Source organism: Lissotriton helveticus, chromosome 2_2 (assembly GCF_964261635.1).
Source record: "Lissotriton helveticus chromosome 2_2, aLisHel1.1, whole genome shotgun sequence".
Taxonomy (NCBI): Eukaryota; Metazoa; Chordata; class Amphibia; order Caudata; family Salamandridae; genus Lissotriton; species Lissotriton helveticus.
In genome coordinates, this window is record NC_136060.1 from 143177116 (window position 1) to 143201833 (window position 24718).

A 24718-nucleotide genomic window follows, 5' to 3' on the forward strand; every position below is an offset into this window, starting at 1 on the left:
CGGAGTCTGTAAGGCTTTGAAGGTCCAGGAATGCTGCACTTACATTCCAGACAATTCGAAGCCCCTTGAGAAAGTTATTAGGAACATAACTAATATTCACAAGGAGATCGAAGACTTGAGTAGAGAAAATGTCTGGGAAAAGGTGGGCCACGGAATGAGTACAGTTGGAGGGTGGTTTTCCACCTTAGGCAAAAGCTTTGTTTGGTATATCCTAAAGCCTATCATCATAATATTGATCTGTGGGATCATATTGTGGGGACTGGTGAGGGTATTCAAATGGTACAGAGCAAGAAGGTCAGAAAGGGCCCATAGAGAGCAGCTGCAGAGATTGGCTGCCATACAAGATAATCAGTACCGGAGCTTGAGGGCTCTGGAAGCGCAGAGAATGCCAGCAATAACTGCAGTCTAAATGTTAGTGATGACCCCGAGAGGTCATCAAAGGGGGGAACTGAGAGAGCGCAAACTGACTTAAATGTATGAGTACATCACACTTATCTGTAGTAAGCACAAATCATGAGGAGAAATGCCATGAGTGCTAATAGTATCTGCAATTATATTCTGAATGTATAGCTAATGTAGAGATTTAAGTAGAAATGGAACTAATACCGAAATGTGTGACATTATATGATTTTAGTAGATGTGATTATTTCTGAACCATGTCGTGTAGCTGTTAAAACATAAGATGGTATGCGGTTAGACGCAGAATGTGGTAGGCCTCAGGGCCAGAGCTAGAGCTAAAGGGAAGGTGTTTCTTTTCACGACACAGATTGTATTAATGTTTTGGTCATCGCATTAAATGGGCCATGATTTATAGAGATGTTTACTAAATAATAGAATAAGAATATTAACATGCTTTAATTAAAGAAGAAGTTGAATGCTATAATCATGATGAGAAATATTGTAGGCCTGAAATGTTTTAACGTTGATTTACACGTACATGTCTGGGCTGAGAAATGTTGCAAGCCTTTTTGGAAGTCTATGAGAGTTGGGTTCTTGGCGGCAGATATCTGTCTGCAACAGGAAAAGGGGGGATCCAATTATAAATGAATGAATAGAGGTCTGTTCAGTAGACGGCCCAGACATGGAGGAGGGTTCTGGAATGTTTGAGGGGTATCAGCGGGCCGGAGAAGAGTCTGAGAAGCAAGGTCAACTCTAACGTATGAGGCCCAATACAAAGCATCATGGAAAAACCCAGAAGCTACACCACGTGAGGGGCGTCTCGAGAGGGGCGTCTCAAATGTTGTTGACTGTTTTGTATTAGGGACAGCACCCCTGGGTGGAGTTAGAGCAGATACCTGAGGACCCTTTAGAGAGCGGATGGGTAGGCAGAGAGGGGTCATGACTGGAGAACTATAGGTTTTCACCAAGAGACTTAGAGTGGGTGACTTCCCTTGGGGGTCATTCACTGCTGACACCTTTGTTAGGTTGGGATTTGGTTAAGTAGGGATACCATCTAGAGCAGGGTAGGGACAGCCTAACCTTTGCGTTTTCCTCCAACCTAAATGAAGGAGAGATATGCGTCTATGCTGATAGCTTTATTATTCTTAGAACTTGTGTTAGTGATTTCTGTTGCTCGTCTGAGGGCTTTCCGAGAGCACATGTATGTAATTGGACCTGTGTATCTCGTTAATCTCATTCTGAGATGCTTGTATTTGCAGCTTATCATATCTTTACAATAAACTTTTGAAAGCTAGAAGTTGTTTGTGATCTTTGGGAGCAGAGTCCTTTATTGGGTGAACTAATTTGGAAATAGGTGCACTTTCTTTCCTCACAGACAGGCAACAAAGGTTCAGTCGACCAGAACGAGGTTTGGATCAATAGATATAAGGTATCGATCAAAATCTCGCCCTTTCACTACGATACTAAACAGGCACAACTAATTTTCAAAGCAATGCGAGCAATGCACAATTACTTCTAGGCAGCAGTGAGCAATAGAGCGCTACGGTACTGAGCAGTCACAAATTAATTTCAAAGCAATGCGAGCAATGCACAAATTAGTTCTTGGCAGCCGTGAGGAATATAGCGCTACGATACCCAAGAGACCAGGGAGCGTGAGGAGCGACCGCTTCTGAACGAGTCAGGACGGTGAACTATAGCAGGGGATCTGACTGCCCGGAGGAAGACTCAGTTGCATTACTAGCTGACATTTGGATGCCGGCTCTCTCCGAAGTAGAGCGAGAAACCCTGAAGACGCCGCTCACCACAGCAGAGTTGGAGCAGGCTATTAGGGATCTCCGCCCAGGTAAAGCGCTTGGGCCCAACGTTCTCCCGATCGAGCTCTACAAGCTCAAACCCGATGGCCTCAGCCCCTACCTCAAGCGTATGTTCGACGAAAGCAAAACTAAGGGGGTACTACCACGTGACCAACGCCTGGCCACAATTGTGGCCATCCCGAAAGAAGGGAAACCCAGAGACTTCTGTGCCTCATATAGGCCAATTTCCTTGTTAAACGCAGAGCCCAAAATATTGGCCAAAGTCCTGGCCAATAGGCTCCAGCCGGTCCTCACCACACTGGTCCATCCAGACCAATCGGGCTTCATGCCTCACCGGAACACAGCACTCAACCTCCGTCGACTTAATGGTGTGATGGGGAGATGCCATACGATCCGTGAAGACGCGGTAGTGGTATCGCTTGATGCCACTATAGGCATTCGATACTCTCGAATGGCCATATATGATAGCGGTGCTTCGCAAAATGGGCTTTGGCCCAAGTTTCATTTCATGGGTGAGGCTCCTTTACTTGGAGCCCTTAGCCCAGGTGGTCGTTAACAATAAAGTCTCTGAGGACTTCACCCTTGAGAGGGAACGCGCCAGGGATGCCCGCTCTCGCCCCATCTGTTTGCCCTGTCCCTGGAGCCATTAGCCGCCTGGATTAGAAAGGACGTGTCCCTGAGGGGGCTTCAATGGTCGGACTGCTGGGAGAACAGGATCTCGCTGTACGCTGATGACATCCTCCTTTACCTCTCACGACCCTGGAGGTCCCTAATTGTAGCACGTGACATCTTTACGAACTTCGGTAGGAACTCCGGATACAGCATCAACTGGAGTAAATCGCTCTTATATGTCCTCCACGGTAGCCCCCCGGTGCTTCCAAGAGACTGCCCCATTGCAGTGGTCACTGAAGGCTTTACGTACCTGGGCGTTTTTATTTCCAAAGACATGACCGCCATGGACAAGAGGAACCTCCTTCCGCCCCTTCAGCAGCTTAAACGTGACTCAGCTACTTGGCAAAAGCTCCCAGTGTCCCTGCTGGGCCGGGCGGCACTTTTTAAAATGATGGCGCTGCCGAGATTCCTCTATACCCCGCAAAAATAGCCCGATCTGGTACCGCCGTCGTACTTTGCAGCTGTGGAGGCGGCGCAGAGAGACCTCCTATGGTCCGGCACGCCCAGGATAGCCTTGCAAAAACTAACACTGGGATGGTTCGACGGGGGGATAGCACTCCCCGACATTCGTAGGTATTATTGGGCTGCACACCTCTCGGCTATTAATCAAGGCACGTACTGTGACTGCAATGATCCTGGGTACAGAATGGATAGGTGGCTCCTCCCTGGGGGGAATTTTGAAGCGCACTTTATTCAAGGCCCACCAGGTACGAACTCACCGGGCCGACTCGCCACTCGCTGCAACTCTGGCACATTGTCCAACGTAAAATGGGCTGGCTCAATACCCTCACAATGGCCACCTCGCTCTGGGCCTCCGAGCGGCTGGGCCACCTGGGTCGCACCAAGGGGTTCCGAAACTGGGACCTTATCGGTATCTCCCAAGTCAAAGATCTCTGGGGCTCTGGCGGGTCAAATCCTTCGCCTCTTTACAAGACATGTTTGACCTCGCACAAACGGAGTATTTCAGATACTTGCAGGTCAGACACTCCCTCCAAAAGAACATTCCACATGGTACGACGCCCCCACAAGCCTCCCCCCTGGAGGATAGGCTGCTAGATGGTCACATGCAGGAACACGCAATCTCCCTCGCATATAAAAAACTGATCAAAAACCTTCCTGACTTACTTCTGGCCCTCAAAGGGAAGTGGGAGGCGGATGGGTTGGAAATTGATGAGGAGGAGTGCGCTGGCCGCCCCTAAGGAGGTGGCTATATCGTCCAGACTAAGGCTCATCCAACTCAAAATATTACACAGAGTATATATTTCCTGCACCAGGTTGAAAATGATGGGTAGGAGCGAGGAGGATCTTTGTAGGAGGGGGTGCGGAATGGCTGGTTCCTTTTTTCACATGGTGTGGGAATGCCCAATACTGCAGGACTACTGGAGAAGAGTGATACGCTGCATGCAGGACGTGTGGGGGGCAGAGTTGCGCCTGGAGGCGAAAAGATCCATATTTAACATTTGGGAGCCAACAGACCTACCAGCGAAGGGGAGGCTCTGGGTAACGCTTGGACAGACAGTGGCAAAGCGTAACATTGCAAGACTTTATGGGGGAAGCTTTGCCTCCAAAACTCACCGAGTGGAAAAAGGACATGGATTGGTGCATGCTCCAAGAAAAAACTGTGTACACGGCACGGGGGTGCCCTAGAAAATGGGGGGCGGTGTGGTCTAAATGGAATGACTACAGAGGCAACATCTGTGAGCCCCCTCAGCCTAGACATACAGTACTTGAGGTAGATGTGTAAATGGTTAATTGCTCTACTGTCTCTCTGCTATGACAATGACGAAATGCTGTGAACCCTGTACAATCTCTGGTGCGTCTGAGTGACTCTCATGTGCGACTGTGTTGACCACTATTTGGTCCTTACGCCTTAATAAAAAGATTTTAAAAAACCACTAATGAGAGAAGGGGTTTGGCTAAGCACAAATGTTGGCTTTCTTGAGTACAAATTTTGATTGTGCAGGGGTTGTGCGCTCCAGCTGCAAAAGAAAGCGTGCATGGCATGCTGAGTTGGTCATGGTGACTGGCTATATATCAAGGCTTCATCTGTCTATTATGACAAATGCAATTGACCTGATTTATTTACTGTAACAAGAACATGTTAATGTTTACAGGTGAATTGTCATTATACTGTGATAAAGATTGCAGACGTGTATCTTGTTGTACGGACTGTCACAAATTACCAGTCTGGAAGAACTTTGGTATTGGTTACACCCTGTGACAAACCCTCGGGCAGGAAATTAGCACTCTGAGAATCCATTAAATGATATTTTAGGAAGGGTTGTATATTGTTTTGGCAAGTGTCATTTTGGACATGAATGTAATTGTATGACTTTTGAGAGAGGGCTTTGGCTCTGCTCCTCACACGGCTCCTACTGGGTTACTCACTTGCCGCTCCATACCATCTGCTGTGTGCTGCATCCTGTGCTAACTAACTGAGTGACCATCTCAGAAAGGTACTGTCCATAGTGCCTTATTGGTTCACCACTGCAAGATTTCCATCATGTGTAGAAGTATTCTGTTGGTCGTTGTTGGCTTCTGTGCTACATTGTTGAAAGAAAAAAAAGGATTTTAACTATGGAATCAAATGATTGCCCGCCATCATTTTTGTAAAATGTACATGACATCAACTTTATTCTTGGAATCCACTCACTAGAACTTAACCTACGTATTACTTATAAAGATTGTTGCGGTTGGCTCTCCATCATGAATTGATTGTGTTAGTTTTGTACCTTGGGCAGCTGTTCTATGAAAGTAGGCAACCATATCCTATGACCCCATATGTTGAATTCTGAGAAGTGCGTGCTACCACTATAGCTGCACCCCTTCCAAACTTCTGGTGTCTGCCCTTGATCAGTGCAACAGTGATATGCTATACATTTTAATATTCGAAGATAGTTGTCAAGTACAATGTTTACCAGGGGGCCATCTTGGAATTGTATTATGCTAAATGTATCATTGTTTTTAACATTCTAAAGTGGCCAACAAGTTGCTTCTAATTATAGCAGTTTTGGTGGAACGTTTTTGAGTTAACAAAACACTATGTACAATACCATTGCAAGACACCTATAGGCTGCTATGTTGAAGGTTATTTTTGTATTGCAAGCACATGCACGTCATGTTTAGGTGATGACATGTTTCCTTTTTTCCACTTTTATCGTTTCAACTTCCATTGACTTATTGAGTTTTTGTGAATTTTTTTGTTGTGGTTGGGTAGGTGGACGAATGAAAGTCCGTTGGTGGATGAGTGACAGAATGCATGTATGATGACAAAGGGCCCGATGTAGGTCACCAAATACCGGTCGGTAACGGCCGAATTCGGCCGTTACCGACCGGTATTTGGTGATTGAGATGTAGGGGGCTATATTTTACAGATTCGGTAAATTTACCGATTAGGTAAATTTACTGAATCTGTAAAATACCGAATCGGTAATTTTTCCGATTCGGAAAATTCCTGATGTAGGTAGCACTGTTTCCAGTGCTACAGGCCTTTCAGATTCGGTATTTTACCATCCAATCCAATTGGGTGGTTAAATACCGAATCCAGGTGTGCATGCACATGTGTGCATGCACAGCTATGCCATGTGACAGACAGACATGCCCTTAGGGCATGTCTGTGTACCACATGGCACACATGCCTGTATTTGGGGTGCTAGAGGGTGTCAAAGTGACACCCCCTGCACCCTTGCTAAAATCGGTATTTACCGAATCTGTAAATACCGATTCGGTAATGCCCATTGATTCCTATGGGCTTCAATGCCCATAGGAATCAATAGGCATTACCGAATCGGTATTTACAGAATCGGTAAATACCGAATCTTAACGATTCGGTATTTACCGAGTCTGTATTACCTACATCCCCCCCCCTCTATTTTACCACTTCTTAAATACCGATTCGGTATCATTCGGTATTTAAGAAGTGGTCAAATAAAATTACCTACATCGGGCCCTAAGTGCCTAAATTCACCCGTGACTGAAGAGTCAAGCTTTTGATGTTGCCAATTCTTGTTTCAACAAGGGGTTAGCCACCATGTTTATAAAGAGATCAGTGATTTTCATGAATTGCTTTACAAATGCATCTACTTCTGGATGCTAAGTATACTCGACTGAATGCAAAACCCTGTGACCAGACACGTTGTGTGTGTATTCATGCTAATCAGCCCAAGGCACATGTCACCTTTTTTGCAGAAAACTGTAAATAGTTCCCATCTCCAAATGATCTTTTCTGTTAATTTTACAGGTTCCTGCATTGACATCACAAACAGCCATTGCCAAGTGCTGCCGTACAACCTCACAACTCGAGTGTCCGTGCTCTCCATGCTGAGGAGCAGTGAAACGGAGAAGTTTCTGAAGTTCTTCAGCTATCTCCACCGCCTGAGCTGCTATCAGCACATCATGATGTTTGGCTGCAGCCTGGCTCTGCCGAGGTGCATCAGTGACGGCGATGACAGGTATATGGGAACCAGAATCAGTGGTTACAGCCAGTTCTTGCAATGTCCCGCTATGAATATCTAATCAGAGTAAAGCAGCTCTAAATTAAGCTAAACATATGACCTTTGAGCTACAAATTGCTGCCATCAAACGCAGCCTCTGTAGGTTGCCAAACAATACTTACAACCGCAGTTTTCCTTAAAAAGTAATGTTGCAAAAGTTAAAATGACTGGCTAAGTGAAACTTGGATTTTTATAGATGTTTGCAATATGTGATCCACTAATCCCTTTAGTCAAATTAACAATAAGCTATTTGAGAAGCCAAAAGCATCTTTGCAATAACAAGTAAGCAAAAATGGTTCCTCCTCAGACATTTGTAATCTTTATAGAACACTGTGAAATTCTCTGTTGGCACCCCAAATTCTTTGCATAAAATCATAAACAAATATAACTGCTCTAGATTTAGCCTCCAGCAGATACACAGTATGTGGGGTAGATTGTCTAGAGCCTGCAGGCGTGGCATTTCACAGCTAATTTGGAAATGCCAGTCCATGGCTTCCTAAACTCACCTTTTTGGAGAGGAAGACATGTTAAACACAGAAACTTGTACATATTGTTACATCTAATTAGCGAGGCGTGATAATGCAACATGCTAATTCAAATGGTACTAATTCTCCTTTTGTTAAACATTAGCAAATCAAAAGTTTAAAGGCACCGACAAGCTTATGCTTGAATATAGCGGTCTATGACATGTACGTTTCTTTCTCAAACTCCTCAGTTATACCTGTTTTCGTTACTGTTAAAACAAATTACATCAATATCCCATGTAGCTGCTTGCCCATCTTTGCAAGATTTTATTCATATCAAAGATTTCACTTACTCAACACGTTCTGAAATAATGCATTACAAACTGGGTCTTCAACTCCAGTGATTGAATCAGAGATTGTTTCGAGAAACAAGGTTGATTAAAAAAAACTGTAAAATTGTAACATTGTGCTATATTTAACCATTGAGTACTTCCTATAAGACTCCTTAGTCATTTGCCATAGGTTAAGATCAGTTTTGCTATTGTTACTGCAAATATCGGCGTAGGATGAGTGTGAGATTTTTTTAGGAGGTAGATTACTCTTGCTGCCCTGCTATTAAGTTTTAGTAAATGACATTTCGGTCTTGTTATCTCACCTAGCAAAACATCTAGGCTATTGTAAAATGATCAGTGCTTCATCCAGCATATCATTTTACAGACTTAATTCATCTATGTCCAAAAATCCAAACTTTTGGTCTTGCTATATCAACCGCTAGATTATGTTGCTGGTTATAGCAATCTAACAGTCTTTGCAAGCCTACTACAATATTAGCTAAAACAATAATATCGGTGTCAAGAACTCCGTATGCATGGGAAACCAAACATCTAGTCTTTTTAAGTCCCAGCCCCAGGTCTTGAATTTATAGGCAACACTTGAAATGGGGCCAGCACAACTCTGCTTTTCCTCCCAATTTGTGAATATCTTTTCAGAAATGCTCTGATTCAAGCCCAGTTTAACATTGTTTTGTGTTTTCACATCTGAAACATGCATCAGAAATTTGGATATACCCCATCCAGCAAGATGTTTTCTGCAGACCAGCTCTACACACTCCTGTTGATGCAGCAAGCATGGAAGAGCTCCAGCTTGATACATATGGAGGAATAAGTCATAATAGAGAGGGTCAAAAGGTTATCAAAGATATTGCTGTCCAGAGGACAGCCTTTCTGGTAGCTTACTTCTGTAATTTCTCCATCTAAAGGTACCATGGGGCTATTGTTTTAGGTCTCACCTACTGACACTTTTTTATGTACATGGAATATTTACAGTGGGCTTTGGGTCAGCTTATTACTTGTCATTCGGTTAGCTTTCTTATCAATCTAAAGTGTGTGATTGCTATTGGATGGTTTTCTTCCCTCTTCTTGTATTTGTCCCTCCACTGGAGCATAACTTCTTGACCATTCTTTTAAATAGATAACTTGTATCCTATCACTGCTTACATCCAATGGACTATTTTGTTTTTTGCTCTCAGCCCTCAACCCCTCTCACTTGTGTGCCACGTCCCCTTCGCATACCTTTCTGTTGCATCCTATTAAGGAATTCCAGAAGACTTAGATAGGTTACAGATGATAAGTTTATTCTTTTTAGATGGTTAGATAGGTTTTCCAGTATGTATGTAATCCACGCCCCACCAGGAGCATCCTCTCTGCTGCTCAGCCCAGGATCCAACTGACAGTCCACTCACAGCATACCAAACATTCCAATGACATCACATTCACACTAACATTCCACTCACACTGGCTGAACAGCAGAGGCAGAGAAACAGGGAAGATGTAAGGGAGAAACCTTAGATATAACACACCTTCCCTCCTTATAAAATGAACAAAGAGAAAGCAAATAAAAATAGAAATGGTGCAGTAACGTCACAGTGTAATCAATAAGAAGATGCAGTAAAAATTGTAAATGCACATAAGTATGGAAAAGATACTAAAATAAGCAATGTGAAATGTGATGTAAAGATAAACAATAAAGGAAAAGAAAACATGTAATGAAATACAATAAGCATGTAATAAGATACAAAGAGACCAGTATGACAAATATTACAGCACGAAAGGAATAGAAAATTAGAAAAGACAAAAAACTCCTTCCTAAGCAGAGAAAATTGAAGTATAAGTTTAAAAAGGAAGAAAATAGTAAAAGAACAGAAAAGCAAACTGAGAGAAATATATAAGCAAGAAGTAATATTACCACAAGGACTAACAATGAAGAAGTGCAGTGACCACCACAACAACACCAGCTGGCCAGGCTAGCGAGAAGGATGGAACACTGAACACAGCAACAGAAAAAAGGAAACAAGAGAAGCAAAGAAAGTAAAGAAAGAAACAGGTGACGTACACCTAACACATCAACCAAAGGAAGACATTTAGAGAAAGTAAGATGATGAAAACCCAAAAAGGAGAATCACCAAAATAAATGTAAGGAAAATGCGATCTGCGTAAACTGTACCACACCGAAGATAAGAATACAGTCACACCTAAAATTAGACCACAATTGAAAAAAATGCAGGGAAAATGCGATCACAAAGAAAATTCAGCAACACCTCAAATTAAACCACATAAGAAAACCTGCGTACAATTTGACAATTAAACAGTAAATATCAAGTACTCATGTAAAGAATCAGAAGAACAAAGAAAATGCTCCAGGAAAATGCGATCTGGGTAAACTGAACTACACAGCAAAGAAATTCGGTCACACCTCAAGTTAGACCACGTATGAAACTGCAGAAAAATGCAATTCGTTTAAAGTAGAAACTTGAATAAAAGTACCTTTAAGAAGCTTATTGAAGGTCCTTAAGAAGCTTGAAGAAGGTCCTCACACGTAGTTTTGATCCCACCCTCGTCGCCAAATGTATGTTGCATCCTATTAAGGAATTCCAGAAGACTTAGAAAAGTTACAGATGATAAGTTTATTCTTCTTAGATGGTTAGATAGGTTTTCCAGTATATATGTAATCCACGCCCCACCAGGAGCATCCTCTCTGCTGCTCATCCCAGGATCCAACTGACAGTCCACTCACAGCAAACCAAACATTCCAATGACATCACATTCACACTAACATTCCACTCACACTGGCTGAACAGCAGAGGCAGAGAAACAGGGAAGATGTAAGGTAGAAACCTTAGATATAACACTTTCCTTTGCTCTCTGTATTGCCCCAAGTTCATTAATTCCTGCCCCCACTCTTCCCTGCTTGGCTTTTTTTTAGTAAACCCCCCTCCCCCTAGTGGCTCCTTCATTTCTCTCCCGTCCCTCACTGCTCTCTGCTGCCTGTCCGCAGTGTTCACTTGATTTTCCATCCTGTCTCCTCTCTTTCTTCTCTGTCCCTCTTATCTCATTGTTTTTTTTAATTCATTTTTAAAAACTTTTTTAAATGGACAGTCTGCTCCAATTTGCTACTACATAAAGTGAACAGTGGTTCTGCCACAACACACTTTGTCAAGCAAAACAACTTCAAAGTTTACTATCCCTTTTTGCCATTGGGATATCACCAAATGTTTCTGTTAGAACTGTCTAAACACATGCTACGGGCAAATAGCCCAAATTAATTGTGTCATTCAGTAATTTATTTAATCAAAAAAATGCAAGATTGTTAATTTAAAATGGGTCATACACACAATAATATCAATACAGTGAGTTTCACTGGCTGACCCTCTTGATCCAACCCCTCACTCACCATTAATACTTGTAAATCTTTAACCTCACCAGAATCGGCTTCACCATTCCGTTGCTTGCCAGAACTCTCCATCAAACTCATAAACTTTCTTTTCTCTGTGAAATCTCCCATTCTTCACACTCTAGAAAAATAGCCAATTGTTTTTACATTTAAAACACCTGCTATTCGCAGCTGTCACACGTGTAACATGCTTTTCTTTTTGTATACTCAAAATGTTTTACACTACCCTTCCTCTCATCGGGATTTCATGTGGGTTTTTTACCAAAGATACCTCACACATTTAATCAGCATGGGTTATGCGTTTAGTTCCTAACCCCCATAGCTCTTTGACATAAGATGATGTGCTTTCCATTCATTTTGCAATTTCAATAGCTTTGTCCAGAGAAGGGACTTTGAGATCTAAAGGTTTTCCTGAATTCTTAGATTGGAAATTCTAGTAATCAATTGATCTATGATGATCTTGTCTCAGAGATATTTAAACTTGCATGTGACTGCTAACCTCCTTAAAAAAGTCACATATGCTCCAATAGATTCTCCAGATTCATGGCCCATGAGAAAAACTTGAGTCGCTCCACCACTATGCTGACTTTTCTTCCAAACATATCTTCAAGTGCCATAAGTGCTTCCTCATACACATCCTCATTATCTGACCAATCCACATTCCTACCCACTACCACAGGTTTAGGAAAAGTTTTAAATACTTGACTTCCCTCTACGCCCAAACAATGTTTTAAAATGGATGATTTCCTTTTGCCTCATAATCGTCACCACCAATTGCTTCTAAATGCATTTAGAACATCTCCTTCCAATTTTCCCATGACATAGAGGTCAAACCAGCATCTTGTGGTAAAGATGGTGAAGCAGGAATATATTGCGTTAACATTTCTGATTGGAGGACTTTTTAACTGTGAAAAAAGAAGCCTGTACACTGTAATGATAGATCCAGTCTGAATAAGTTGAAATAAGGTAGGTTTATTATCACTAGTATTGTGTGTTTTATCAAAGTTAGCTTTACAAGTATCATGCATTTTTCTTAAATTGTATCTAACAACAGCTGGTGACCATTTACCATATGTCTTCATTGTGTTCCATTCCACATTGTCTTTAGAAAAAGGTTATCTGCCACGTACGATTCTGAACGGACTGTATCCAGTACCTGTGAGTGTGATCCTGTAAGCCCACAACGTACTGAACAGTTCTTTGTCCCAAATTCTTCCTGCATTAAGTGACGCCGGTACGCTGCCCATTATAACTCTATTAAATCTTTCCACAATACCATTCCCTGACAGATGATAAACAGGGGTTTTCTTCCCACAAATACCATTTCTTTCTAAAAATTGCATATATTTATCAGATGAAAATTGTGGTCCATTGTCACTTAAAATGTTCTTTGGAATTCTTTCTCGCAAAAACACACTTTCTAAGAATTTAATGACTTGTTTGTATCAAATAATCATCAATACCCACCAGAACATGTTTATGGTTGCCTTCTTCATCATCAATGGGACCGTGCCAATCAATGCTAAGATTTTCCCAAGGCCGATCAAGCAAAAGTCCAGTGCCAAGTGTGGGTCTGAATACTCGTTGGGTCTTGTCAGAGCCTTGGCAGGTAGAACACTGTTTAACAAATTTTTCTATATCTCTGTCCATACTTGGCCACCAATATAACATTTTTACTCTTGCTTTCGGTTTGAGGATACCTAAATGACCTTCATGGTTTAATTCTAGGATTGGGAACAACAATTATTTCTCCTCTGCAGATATAATTAGAATTGTCAATGGATAGTTAATTTTGTATTTCCCACATAGCTCTCAATTCTCCTTGGCTTTCATTTTTGATGGGCCATCTATGAGTAATATAGATTTTCGCTCTACTCAATTCCTCATCTTTTGCATACTCATTGTTCCATTCTTCTTTAGAGATAGCTTTGGTGTCATCAAATATCGCTGCCACATTGAAATCATCCCAATCATTTTGTTCAGTATGCTCATATGGTAACGGAGATCTACTTAGATAGTCCGCCATCTGATTCCCTTTTCCAGGAAGATATTCAACTTCATAAGTAAAATCCAAGCGCTTTAAATTCATTTTCGCTATTCTTGGAGTGACTTTTAATACACCATCAGATGTTTGAGTAATGGCTTATGATCAGTGCGTAAAATGAATTCAGTGCCCCATACAAACTGCCTGAATTTTTCCATTGACCATTCTGTGGCTAATATTTCCTTCTCAATAACTGAATATTTTTCTTCAGTGGGAGAAAGTGCTCTAGAAGCAAAAGCAGCTGTAACCTCTTTACCTCTGACATTAATTTCAAATAATACTCCTAAACCTTTTCCACTAGCATAAGTGGTGATGATACGTTGTGCAAGGCTGTCAAGAGCTTGGGAGGAAAAGCTGAGGCAGCATCATTTTTTATTCTCATGAAGTCTACTTCAAGATCTTTATTCCACATGAATTCTTGTTTTGCTTTCAGTAATTGTCTTAAATTGTAAGTCTTTGTTGCAAAATTCTGTACGAATTTGGAGTAGAACTCAGCTAAACCAAGAAATGACCTTATTTTGTCTTTGGACTTTGGTACGGGAGCATTCTTAATGGCCTCAATTAAATTCTTTTTTGGGAGCGATCCCTTCACCTCTCATTTCATGACCTAGGTATGTTACAGAATTCATCCTGAATTTTCATTTCTTTAGTTCCGATGTTAGACCTTTTTCAGATAATATGTGAAAACATTCTTTAATCTTTCATCATGTTCATGCATATTGCGACCCATGATTAGTATGTCATCTTGAAAATATGTTATGCCTTTTAATCCTTTAAATAATTTTTGCATTCACCTCTGAAACATGGCAGCAGCAAAGCGATAACGTCCAAAGGGGGTTATGAAGGCTGTTAAGCATCTGCTGCTGTCGTGTAACTGAATTTGATGGTACGCTTATGTTAAATCAATTGTTGAAAACCATTTAATTCCATTGGTCTGGGCTAGTAGTTCATCAATTCTTGGTAAGACGAATTTATCTACAACGATGTTCTTATTGAGATCTCTCAAATCAATACATAAACGTAACCGGCCATCAGGTTTGCACGCTACGACTAATGGAGCGAGCCATTCTGCACTTTCTACAGTACGAATGGCCCTTTTAGTGCAACATAAAGTTTACCCATAGGATTCCTGTCTTTGAACTTGAAATTTACTTCCACTTAACCTACCATGGGTATTTTTGTACCAGTGAATGTTACTGGTTGTATATCTGGAGGTTTTCATTTTAAATTGAGAACGTTCTCAAATTTGCTTTCCCATACCTTACGTTGTATAATCGTGTAAGGTGAGCCTGAATTAGGTACAGTTTGCAAGTCAACTCCACCAATGTTTAAATCACTAATTGTTTTTTTCTTACCTGTGCTACTGATATTTAGTACAACATTTTCCTCATCATCCATGTCATTTATGCATCTTATGCCATCATCACTAGAGGAGTTCTCATTGTCATCCTGTTCTTCCAATTTATCCTCAACACATCCTATTACTTTTTATTACCTTGGTTGCCTTTCTTAATTCTCCTTCTGCAGGCTTTTGTAAAATGCCCCATAATACCACAATCACCACATCCGGATTTCAAGGCAGGACATGATTTTTAATTTGCCTTATGACCCTTATGTAACATATGAGTTGTTTGTCATTGTTGTATTTTTCTTAAATGAAGTGTATTTCCTATTGACATCTCTATCACTCTGTCAAATTTCTTACTCTCATTTGTGTTACTAGAAACTTTGCTAACAACCTTATTCTCTTCATTGTTTTTAAGTGTGACTTGTGAACATCTTTTTGACATTTCACCTTTCTTGACTATAGCAATTATTTCATTTAAAGGTGCATCTCCACATACCCTTAGTTTTTCTTGTATAGCAGCATTATTGGAGTGCATGACTAGTTGATCTCTAATGAAACTGTCATGTAAGTTACCAAAATCGCAATTAATAGATAATTTCTTCAAAGAAGACACATAATCCTCAACATATTCAGATTTATGTTGTTTCCTTTGGAAACATTTGTATCTGCTAATTCCCACACACACACAGTAGGTTGGTAATGAGCATCAAGATCTTCAAGAGCTTCAAAAAATACATTACCACCAGATCTTGTATTTTTACCATTTGATAATAAATTCTTGACCCTTCTGGTCATAAACTGTGCAACAACATTTTCTTTTTCCTAGAAACTGAAATTTCATCCTCACTCTCTTCTTCTAAAGCAGATATGTAATTAAGGAAGTATTCTTTCCAGTATAACCATTTCAATACAGGTTCACCAGGACGAGTAAGAAATGGAACTGGAGGAATTAATCCGTAACCTTGCGTAGCCATAGTTAATCTAATGGAAAAAAATATATATTAATTGTAATATATATTGCTATCGCTGCCAAGATAACTTTTCTGTAAATATATACATTTATATATATATGGGTATAATTTGTAGTTCTTTGTATACAATGAAAAGTATAAACATATATAATCAAGGCAATATTGTATGACAAAAAAATCAAGTATTAATTAAGAATTCAGTAATTATGAGTAGAGGCATGCACAAACCTATATGGTGTGCATATCACCGTTGAAATAGCTAGAAAATAAATGTAATACAGCACCATATGTTGCCAGAAGGTGCTAAATCAATAAAGATTGCCTCCGATGTTGTTTCTGTGTAAAATTCAAGGATACCAATGTATTAAATACTCTGATGACTTGAATTGCTGTGCTAAATCCCCAGGTTGGTGGTTGCATGGTAACCAAGGATAACAAAAGGGCCACCACGAAAGGGTCACGTTGTGTGACCTTGCGTAGTGACGCCTACACTGTGACAGCTCGTCTAGCTTGAACGGAAGCCTGTAGGATTCTTTGCTTCCTACTGCAAGCGTCAGCTGGCGAAGAACGAAGCTGTAGTAGGTTGGAATAGATTTCCCTGGTCTTCTATCCTAGAATGCTGCCTGCGGAGCTAAAGAGGTCGGGATACACAATGGAAGTCGAACGCTACTGCCGCTCGAAAGATGCGGCCGAAGGAAGTTGGTACAACGGTCACCCTTGGTAGGTCATGGCAATTTAAAAGTATAATTACCTATTCCCAAGAGAAGCACCGTTCCCCAATCCAGAAGTTGCTCTGCAAACAGTCCGGCAATAAAATTCACCTCTATTTTTGATGTATACAGTGGCAGTTTGTTGTAGTAATCACGAACAAACTTATTAAAGATCAAAATTCCTCAGAATTCGAGATTTCTTTGAAAGTGGTACGGCATCAAATTGTAATGATATGAGGTTTTGAGCAGTCTTCTCTCCTGCTTGCTCCAAAGACTGCTCAAGTAGAATTCAGGTTCCCCAAAAAATTGAAATTGCAGATTGTCAGGCAAAGTCTAGAAAGTCTTTGAAGAATTCAGATCCTATCCATCGTCGCCATAATGTAATCATAGATCCAGTCTGAATAAGTTGAAATAAGGTAGGTTTATTCCTGGAGCAAGCAGGTACATCGACTCATCAGGATGCCTTGTCTCTAACTGATCCAGCTAGAACTAGAACATCCACTAAGAAGCATACAGCGACAGTAACCATAGCAATGGTAACTAGGAAGCTGTGATGCCACACACACAAATCACTTTCACCCTGCAATTACACCAACCCTGACATGACTATCAGAAACTGATTTCAAAAGTACTCTATAGTTGCAAAAATAATACTCAAATGAGTACAGCAAGGTAGAAAAGAAAAAAAACACAGTACTGACTGTAATTTCTACTAGCGTGCCTGTCGCTGACAAGGTGTTGACATGAGCCAATTTATTATAGCTTACATGTCTCTGACAAGGTGTTGACTGGCTCAAAGTGTGCCCATCATCCATTAAAATGTACTCCCTTACCTTTCACCTGTCAGCAAAAACAGTGACCTCCTCAATATCGCCGTTGTGATAACTGCTGCACTTGCCACTTATTTGTCTCATGTTGAAGTATTCTGAAAGTTAAATGCCGACAGTTGAAACCCTGATGCCAATCCAAAATGGCGGCACACAAGCGTGCCTTCTGAAGTCATTGACTTGCCAGAACGTTGCAATGTCCCACAGTGCCTTGCACTTGCTCATCACAGCAGCGCGTAAAGACAAAAAGGCTTGCACTTTTGCAGTCAAACGCAGGCATCCCCTTCAAACATCACAGACCTCCTCGAGCCTGATGCTGCGTGACATCCTGCCACAGACTCCTATCAGCCGTGTCGTTGCTGCATCCACGTAAGTAATTTGTTGTGGCAGACTTCAAATATCCAAATCCAAACACCAAAGTCCATTGGGTGCTCTCATTACTTGTCTCCAAATACTGCTCCAAACACCACAAAATTTGACTCAGGAAATTTCCCTCATGTGCCTATTTCGGAATAAATACATGTCCATGTACACAGTACGGCAGCTCCTGTATCATCAGGGGTCACAAAGTTGCCCAACAAAAATGACAACCTTCTGACACTGCTCTTCAGTTGCAGTTCCCTGGATGAAAGCTTTTTCCATGATGGTGGCATCCCAACCTCGTCTCCAATTTTGGAAAGAAGAGGCTTAATGGAACCATCAAAGTTGTACTTTATTGAGCTGGCACAACCAACTCCTGATCAGGCCAAATCATCATCAACTGTGTCCTTCTCAGCTTTCCGTAATCCCCACACCAGATTCCAGAAGTGGAAGCACAGTGGTTGCCTAGAAACACAAACCAAACATTAAATGATAATAATATGATAACAATGTGGTAAAACACAGGATGTAACACCTCCCATAACAAAAAAAGCTGTAACAAACAAGCATTAGAACAAGCAGGAAGAAGTTGTCAGCATTGCAAGGACAGAAAATGAGAAGAGATTTTTTATGGTATTTCTTTTTTTAATTGGGTTGTTCAGATGTACATAATAATATTCATAACACTTTTTTATTATGACTTTTCAACACGCTCCACAGCAGCCATGCTCATCTACAACTTAGCTTAAAGACATTGGCAAGGTCCCAAAGGCTACGCCAATGCTTACATAAGAGTAGAAAGTTGTCTGTGGGACCACTGCCTGCTCTCAAGAATTTCTTTTACAAACGTTTACAAAGGGGAAGGGGTCCCTTAGTTGCACCTTCCCATTTGCAAGGGTTTCAAGTTGGTGGTAATTTGTGAATGTTTCGGGACCTCTTTTCGGTCGCAAAACATTCATACATGCCACTACTAATTGTTGGTAGGAAGGGATGCCCTAAGCATGCCTCTTCGTTATACCAAATTGTGATTCGGTAATAGGTTACTGAATCATGCCGTAATGAGCCATGGGCGGCATGTGCTCATGACGGCGTGGTTCCATCATACTGCAGCTGCTCGCCCACGTGGCATTGATTCCCTGCCTGTGCGGGTGAATTAGTGAGTGGGCAGAGTAGTGACGGAACCACGCCTCCATAAGCATAGTCCGCCCGTGGCTCATGGCGGTGTGGTTCCGTCACGAGTATGGTGGCTCTGCGCTACCCCCTCCCCCGCGCCACGGCAGAATTATCGCCACGGCCAAGGAGTTAAAGAGATCTACACGCTTGAAAATAAACTACTAAGCTCTTTGCTTTGCATAGACCCTGTGTTTGTGAGCTCCATATCAAAACATTGTTTCAAACCTGTCTCTTTTTATGCAGTTTATCTTCTTAACTGAAGACAAAGTATTCCAATACAGAAAATGCAGACTAAATAGAAATAATGGCAACAACACTATATATTAGTAAAAGAGCAACTCTGCTAATTAAACATGCACATATGGCACACACCAAATGGGTTAACAACTAAGAGTGGGCAAATAGCGAGGCGCGGAGCTTGCCTATTTTGCTCAAAGCACCAGATGAGGGAGCATAATCTGTATGGAGGAGACATAATTACTGGGACAGAAAATATGATAATCAGGCCCATGGGGAGAACAGCAATGAAAAACAGGCAGAAGTGACTCTCTCAGTGGATGTCCGGGCTACTGCCCTCCCTAACCTCTTTTGTGCTGGAGTGAGGATAGGTGATGTTGTCCTTGGTTCACATGTGTGGTGCTGCTGCTGTATCAGTTTACTCAGGGAAAAGTGGCAACATCTGGAATGCTTTTGAGACTCCAGCACATCCACGTTGTTAGGACTCCCGTCACAGCGTCAACATGGAATCTAATGAGCTCAAAATATATCTTAAGTACAAACAACGCAGCGGAAAGCCACAGATGTGTTCAATTACCCTTTGTTCCTAATGTCAACATAGCATCTACTAAGCTGGGGTTATATTTGAAGTGCAGGAAACGTAGAAGAACATCACTGATACATTTAAAGTATTTTCTTAATGTTGTTTTGAAAATGTTAACAATGCTGAATGTTGAGAAATCCAACTCAATTATAGCTGCATTAATGCATATAAGCAGGCATTCTTACTCACATCTGCGGACAATAATAGCAATTAATTATCCTCTCAATATTTATTGGCTGAAGCTGTAGGCTGGGATGCATCACAAGATGAGGAGTTAGTTAGCAGATGTTACTGCCCTGCAGGTTTGGGCAATAAGGTGTTTAGTACCTCCCTGCTCAGCAAATGGTTGCAACATCACTGACCAGGCTCTAAAACTGCCATAAATTGGCCCAGGTCCTGAAGACAATGCCTAGGAAGGACACTGTGGCAACTGCTGGCCACGTACCAGAAATGAGCTACCATGGAGTGGACAGACACAACTGGCAGAACAAAAGACAGCCTGGACACTACTTCTTTTAACTTAGGGATGCAGGGCTTGCTCAATTCATTGCAGGGACCCTCATAGACAACCAATCTCCATTCACAGTGGTGGGGAGAGCCAATGTGGACCATATCCGGTGGAAGGAGATCTCCTCTAAATAGGGAGGTGACTAAGGAGCTGACAAGAGGTCTGCCTGGTGGCAAAATGGTCCTACCATAGTAAAAAACGGGCTTTTGGGTAATTCTACAGTAAGGCAAACAGGAATTACTGCAAAGGGAGGCAGGGCTCCATGAGAAAAGTGCTGATTTCTCCAACGACCTGCTAGTTCACAGGGAATATGCCACCTCAACAACCTCATACCCAGATTCTTCCATGGACCTAGGAAAACTCCATCTGAAGAAGAAAACCTTGTTGGAAAAAGATTACTGACTCCTTCTGAAAGAAGAAGATTCACTCAACTACTCAAGGAAGTCTGACTCCTGCTGGCAACCATGTACTAGAACTGCTCTACAAGGACCAAACAGTTGTTCTCCTTTGTGCCTGCTTCAGGGACACACAAAGGAGAAGCACACAGAGAACTACACCCTACAGGAGACATGGTTAGACAGAAACCTGGTGACTAGGAGCCAGTACACAAGGAGCTACGGGCTGAAGGACTGACATGAAGGAACTCTTCCCGCAGCTGCAGAATAGTTTGACTTGGTCATTTTTTCAAACTTGGGAGGATAGGACATGGTGATTAGGCTTGCTGAGAAAGATCACATCCTGAGAAACCAAGTTCATCCTGCTCAAAGCTTTATGTGAAAGCAAGTTTAGCATATCTCGTGTTGAAAGTGTCCAGCCTCATTAAGCCCTGCATAGTTGCAGCTCCAAGCCTTGTCATTCTCAAGATTATGACTTCTAAAAAGTGAAAGTGAAAATAAAACTTTGGACGTAGCAAATCTGTCCAACCCACACAGCGAGCTTGGCAGCTACAGCTCCAAGTTTTGGGTGCCAAAATCAAAAGGCTTCAGCAGAAGCTTGAGGATGACGTATGCAACTTCAATGGCCACTCACCAACCACACCCTTGGTCTTGTTCTACTGGAAGATTTTTACTTCCATTTCCGAGACTAAGTCCAAAGTAAGAACTTTGACTGGGACATTATGCTTCTCTGGACATGGCCTGCTGCTTTTTCATAGCTACCAACGGATTCACAGTGGTTTACCTTGAACTCTCCTTTAACATGCTACCATGCTAGGCTGACTCAAAAAAGTGATTTTATGCCAGGATGATAAGTCCCCTGAGCAAGACGATATGTATTGTTGTAGTGCAAACCTAATTACAAAGCAACAGAGTTTTGCATAGGAAAAGGTACATAAAAATGTGTGATGGAAACTGGATGCAATTATGGAAATGGTCTACAATGGTCAGAGAAGGAGGGAACGGAAATGGTTATATTGACAGTTGAAGAGTTCCCTGTTGAATTAAAAGAAGGAGTAGAGGGCATAGTTGTGGTAGCAGAATGGGGCAGGAAGAAAGTGTAGACACAAACGTTAGGAGGTGAGAACAATGAGAGACAGCTGTGTCTTTTCAGGATAAGAGAAGGTGTGGCTGTCCATGGACAGTTCAGAAAAACATCATCCATGGTCCAGCAGAGATCTTAATCTTAGTCAACGGTATGGTGTGGTGGTGGTGTTACTGGCTTGTAGACAAGGAATAATTTGAATGCGATGGGGGTGGGCATTAGAAGTCAATGCCTTCCTCTGGTGTATAGTGAAAGTATATTGTGTTCAACAACTGTAATTCTAAGGGAATTCAATAACTGATATGCTGGAATACATGACAAAGTAAGCTGCGACGAGAGAGAAGAGAGACAGTGGAATAAACCAGTATTCTGCAGCACAGGTTCCAGAATAGTAAACCATGTAGGCAGGGAGCTCCAAAATAGCAAGGGTAAACATGCAAGGAAGGTTGTTGCATAGCAACAGTGTGCTGTGGTTAGTCTTCTTCATGTGATGACAAACATTGACTTTACCCAATGTGGAATTTTGTTTGTTTGGCAAGGATTCTTTTGATGGAAGGGTACTCTAATAGCAAGGATTGGAGGAAATAAACCAATGCATTGCAGAATGAGTGTGCAATGTGACAGTTTTCAGTAAAAATTAGAAGAATTTACACCTTAACAATATCCAGATAGCAAGAGTGAATCCTGTGCAGACTGACAGTGCTTTATGCTGAGACATATGGCTGAGATTAAATCAACCTATCACTTTTGTATTTTCCTTAGTGTGATGCCCTAAGTGCGGTGAGTATGCCGAGACATTGAACTTTTTTATGATAAAGGACTTAAGCTGCACCCTACTGACGATGCAAATAGCTAAAACCAGTCTGGGGATACTTGTTTACCTTTCAGAGGCGACCTGGCCCTGCAGCTTGAGCTGGAATGTTCCTATTGGAGCAGGCCAAAGCCTGACTTGCATATGACTGTTTACTATTGTAGATGGCTTGATGACCTAAGATCAGTGGAGTGGACTGCGCCTAGAGTACCAGTGGCTGAGATTAATTGAAGCAATTCACCCATCACTTTTGTGTTTTCCTCAGTGTGGTGAGTAGTGCCTTGCAGTATTCTGGAGCTAGCACAGTATGTGATTCCAGGCAGATCTGGCAATGGGGACCTGTCAGACCCCATTCAGGAAGCCGCAGGGCAAACAGGGGCTTCAAAGCCTCAGCTGTGGGGCTTAGGTAATTTGCCTTCTGTGTCCCAGGGACTGGTTGTCCACGATTCTGCAAACCGGGCCAATACACCCCCTTCTGCACTTGACTCTCAGTGGTAATAATGGCGAGCAGCCAGAATCTTCTCATGGAAGTAAAGTGGGAGTGCATGAAACTCAGAATTCTGCAATCACCCAGCAGCACAATACTGTTTTAGTACTCGCAAAAATGAAACACATACTAAAATATGCAGATACTAAAATCTACTGGCATGAGGTTACTGTATTGCAAATAGGTAGTGCCTCTCTCAAACTAAATACTACAAGAAGAAATTATTAGCTAGGGAAGACATCCCTTAAGGATAAGAACCCTCACTCACCCAAAGGTGACATGCTTCATCATATGGGTCCTCCTTACCAGTGTTGAAACCTAGTCAACACTGGGAGCTACTACTTCGGTGTTTAAGGAAGGAGCTCAGAGATGTTTTGAAAAAGATAAGGATGGTAATCCCATACGTGAGATGATGGATGTAGCGCTGTAATAAGGAGTGAGTGGGTGAGATTAAAACTGACTAAGTAGAATCACTACATAACTTTATTAATGTGCTCTACTTGACAGGGTTAAAATGAAACAGCACAGTGTTATGGATATAAAACCACTGTCTCTTAATGGTCGACATGTTTCAGCCTATTGATCTATTCCAAAGTATCAGCGGCTTTCTTCAGGACCAGATGTGTTATGTGCTAATGCTGCTGCAAAAGGTGAGAAATTATACTGTATGAAAAATAATACTGTATGAAAAAATAAAGTATTATACAACCAGTATTCCTGCGTTTCATTTGTCTGTCAGGTAATACTCAGGTATCTAAAGATAAACACAAGAAATAGAAAGAAGAGAAACACAAACAAATCGCTAAATTGTCACATGTAATGCTATGCATACCAAGTGCATTAGTCACTGTATTGCAAGTTATAGTGCTGTGGAGATAGTCATACATAACATGGACTTACCCTCAATTGTAGGATAATCCTGCCTCACCTCTACCTGGCTGGCTGCTCTGGAGGGAGGCCCCGCTCTACGGGAAATAATAATAGTGGCTAAATAAGTACACTATTCTCTAATCTCAGCAACATTGTAGCTTATGTCAAAAGGGGAGAGCAAAAATACTCCTGAGTGTAACAGGATAGTGATGTCCCACATGTACTTGAGATAATAACTATGGTGATACAGGTAAAAAATAGAAGATTTTAAGCTTCCAGATTGAAGTAAAATACCCTGTTAAGTTATAACACCCATAGTGACATGTCAAAAAGGTTTCCTAAGGTCCATAGCAGTTCAGTGTCTTACCTGTCCGTCGGTACCTCGATGCCCACTAGAGCTCGCCCCGGGAGGTACCGAACGGGAGGTAGACTACTGGATTTATAGTTGCCCTCTCATTGATTGCAGCTGTGCGCCGAAGGAGTGGGGCCTAATGGTAGGTGGTCTCACCAGGCGCCTGTATTACGAAGGCGCATGCACAGAGAGAAAGCTCTTCCACAATGCACATGCGCGACCGATACACTATTCCTTCGCGCATGCGCAGTAAAAAGAGGAAGTGTTTCAATACACGATGGCTAGACACAGGATACGCTAGTGTTCTTAGCGCTCCTGGTGGTCTAAAGCGGCCAGATTATAGCTGTTTGTTAAGCATGGATAGGTTCTTAAAGCCCCGGTGAAATG

The 24718-nt window shown here is 41.8% G+C and overlaps 1 protein-coding gene across 3 annotated transcripts in view; it reads left to right on the forward strand.

Annotated features, from left to right (window-relative positions):
- The window catches only part of CORIN (corin, serine peptidase), a 1859037-nt gene that overhangs the window by 743341 nt on the left and 1090978 nt on the right, over nucleotides 1-24718 (forward strand). For all 3 annotated transcript variants that reach the window (XM_078678226.1, XM_078678228.1, XM_078678227.1), the window contains exon 4: nucleotides 7126-7336. In XM_078678226.1, the coding sequence (XP_078534352.1) occupies nucleotides 7126-7336 (211 nt within the window). The remainder of the gene's footprint in view (nucleotides 1-7125; nucleotides 7337-24718) is intronic.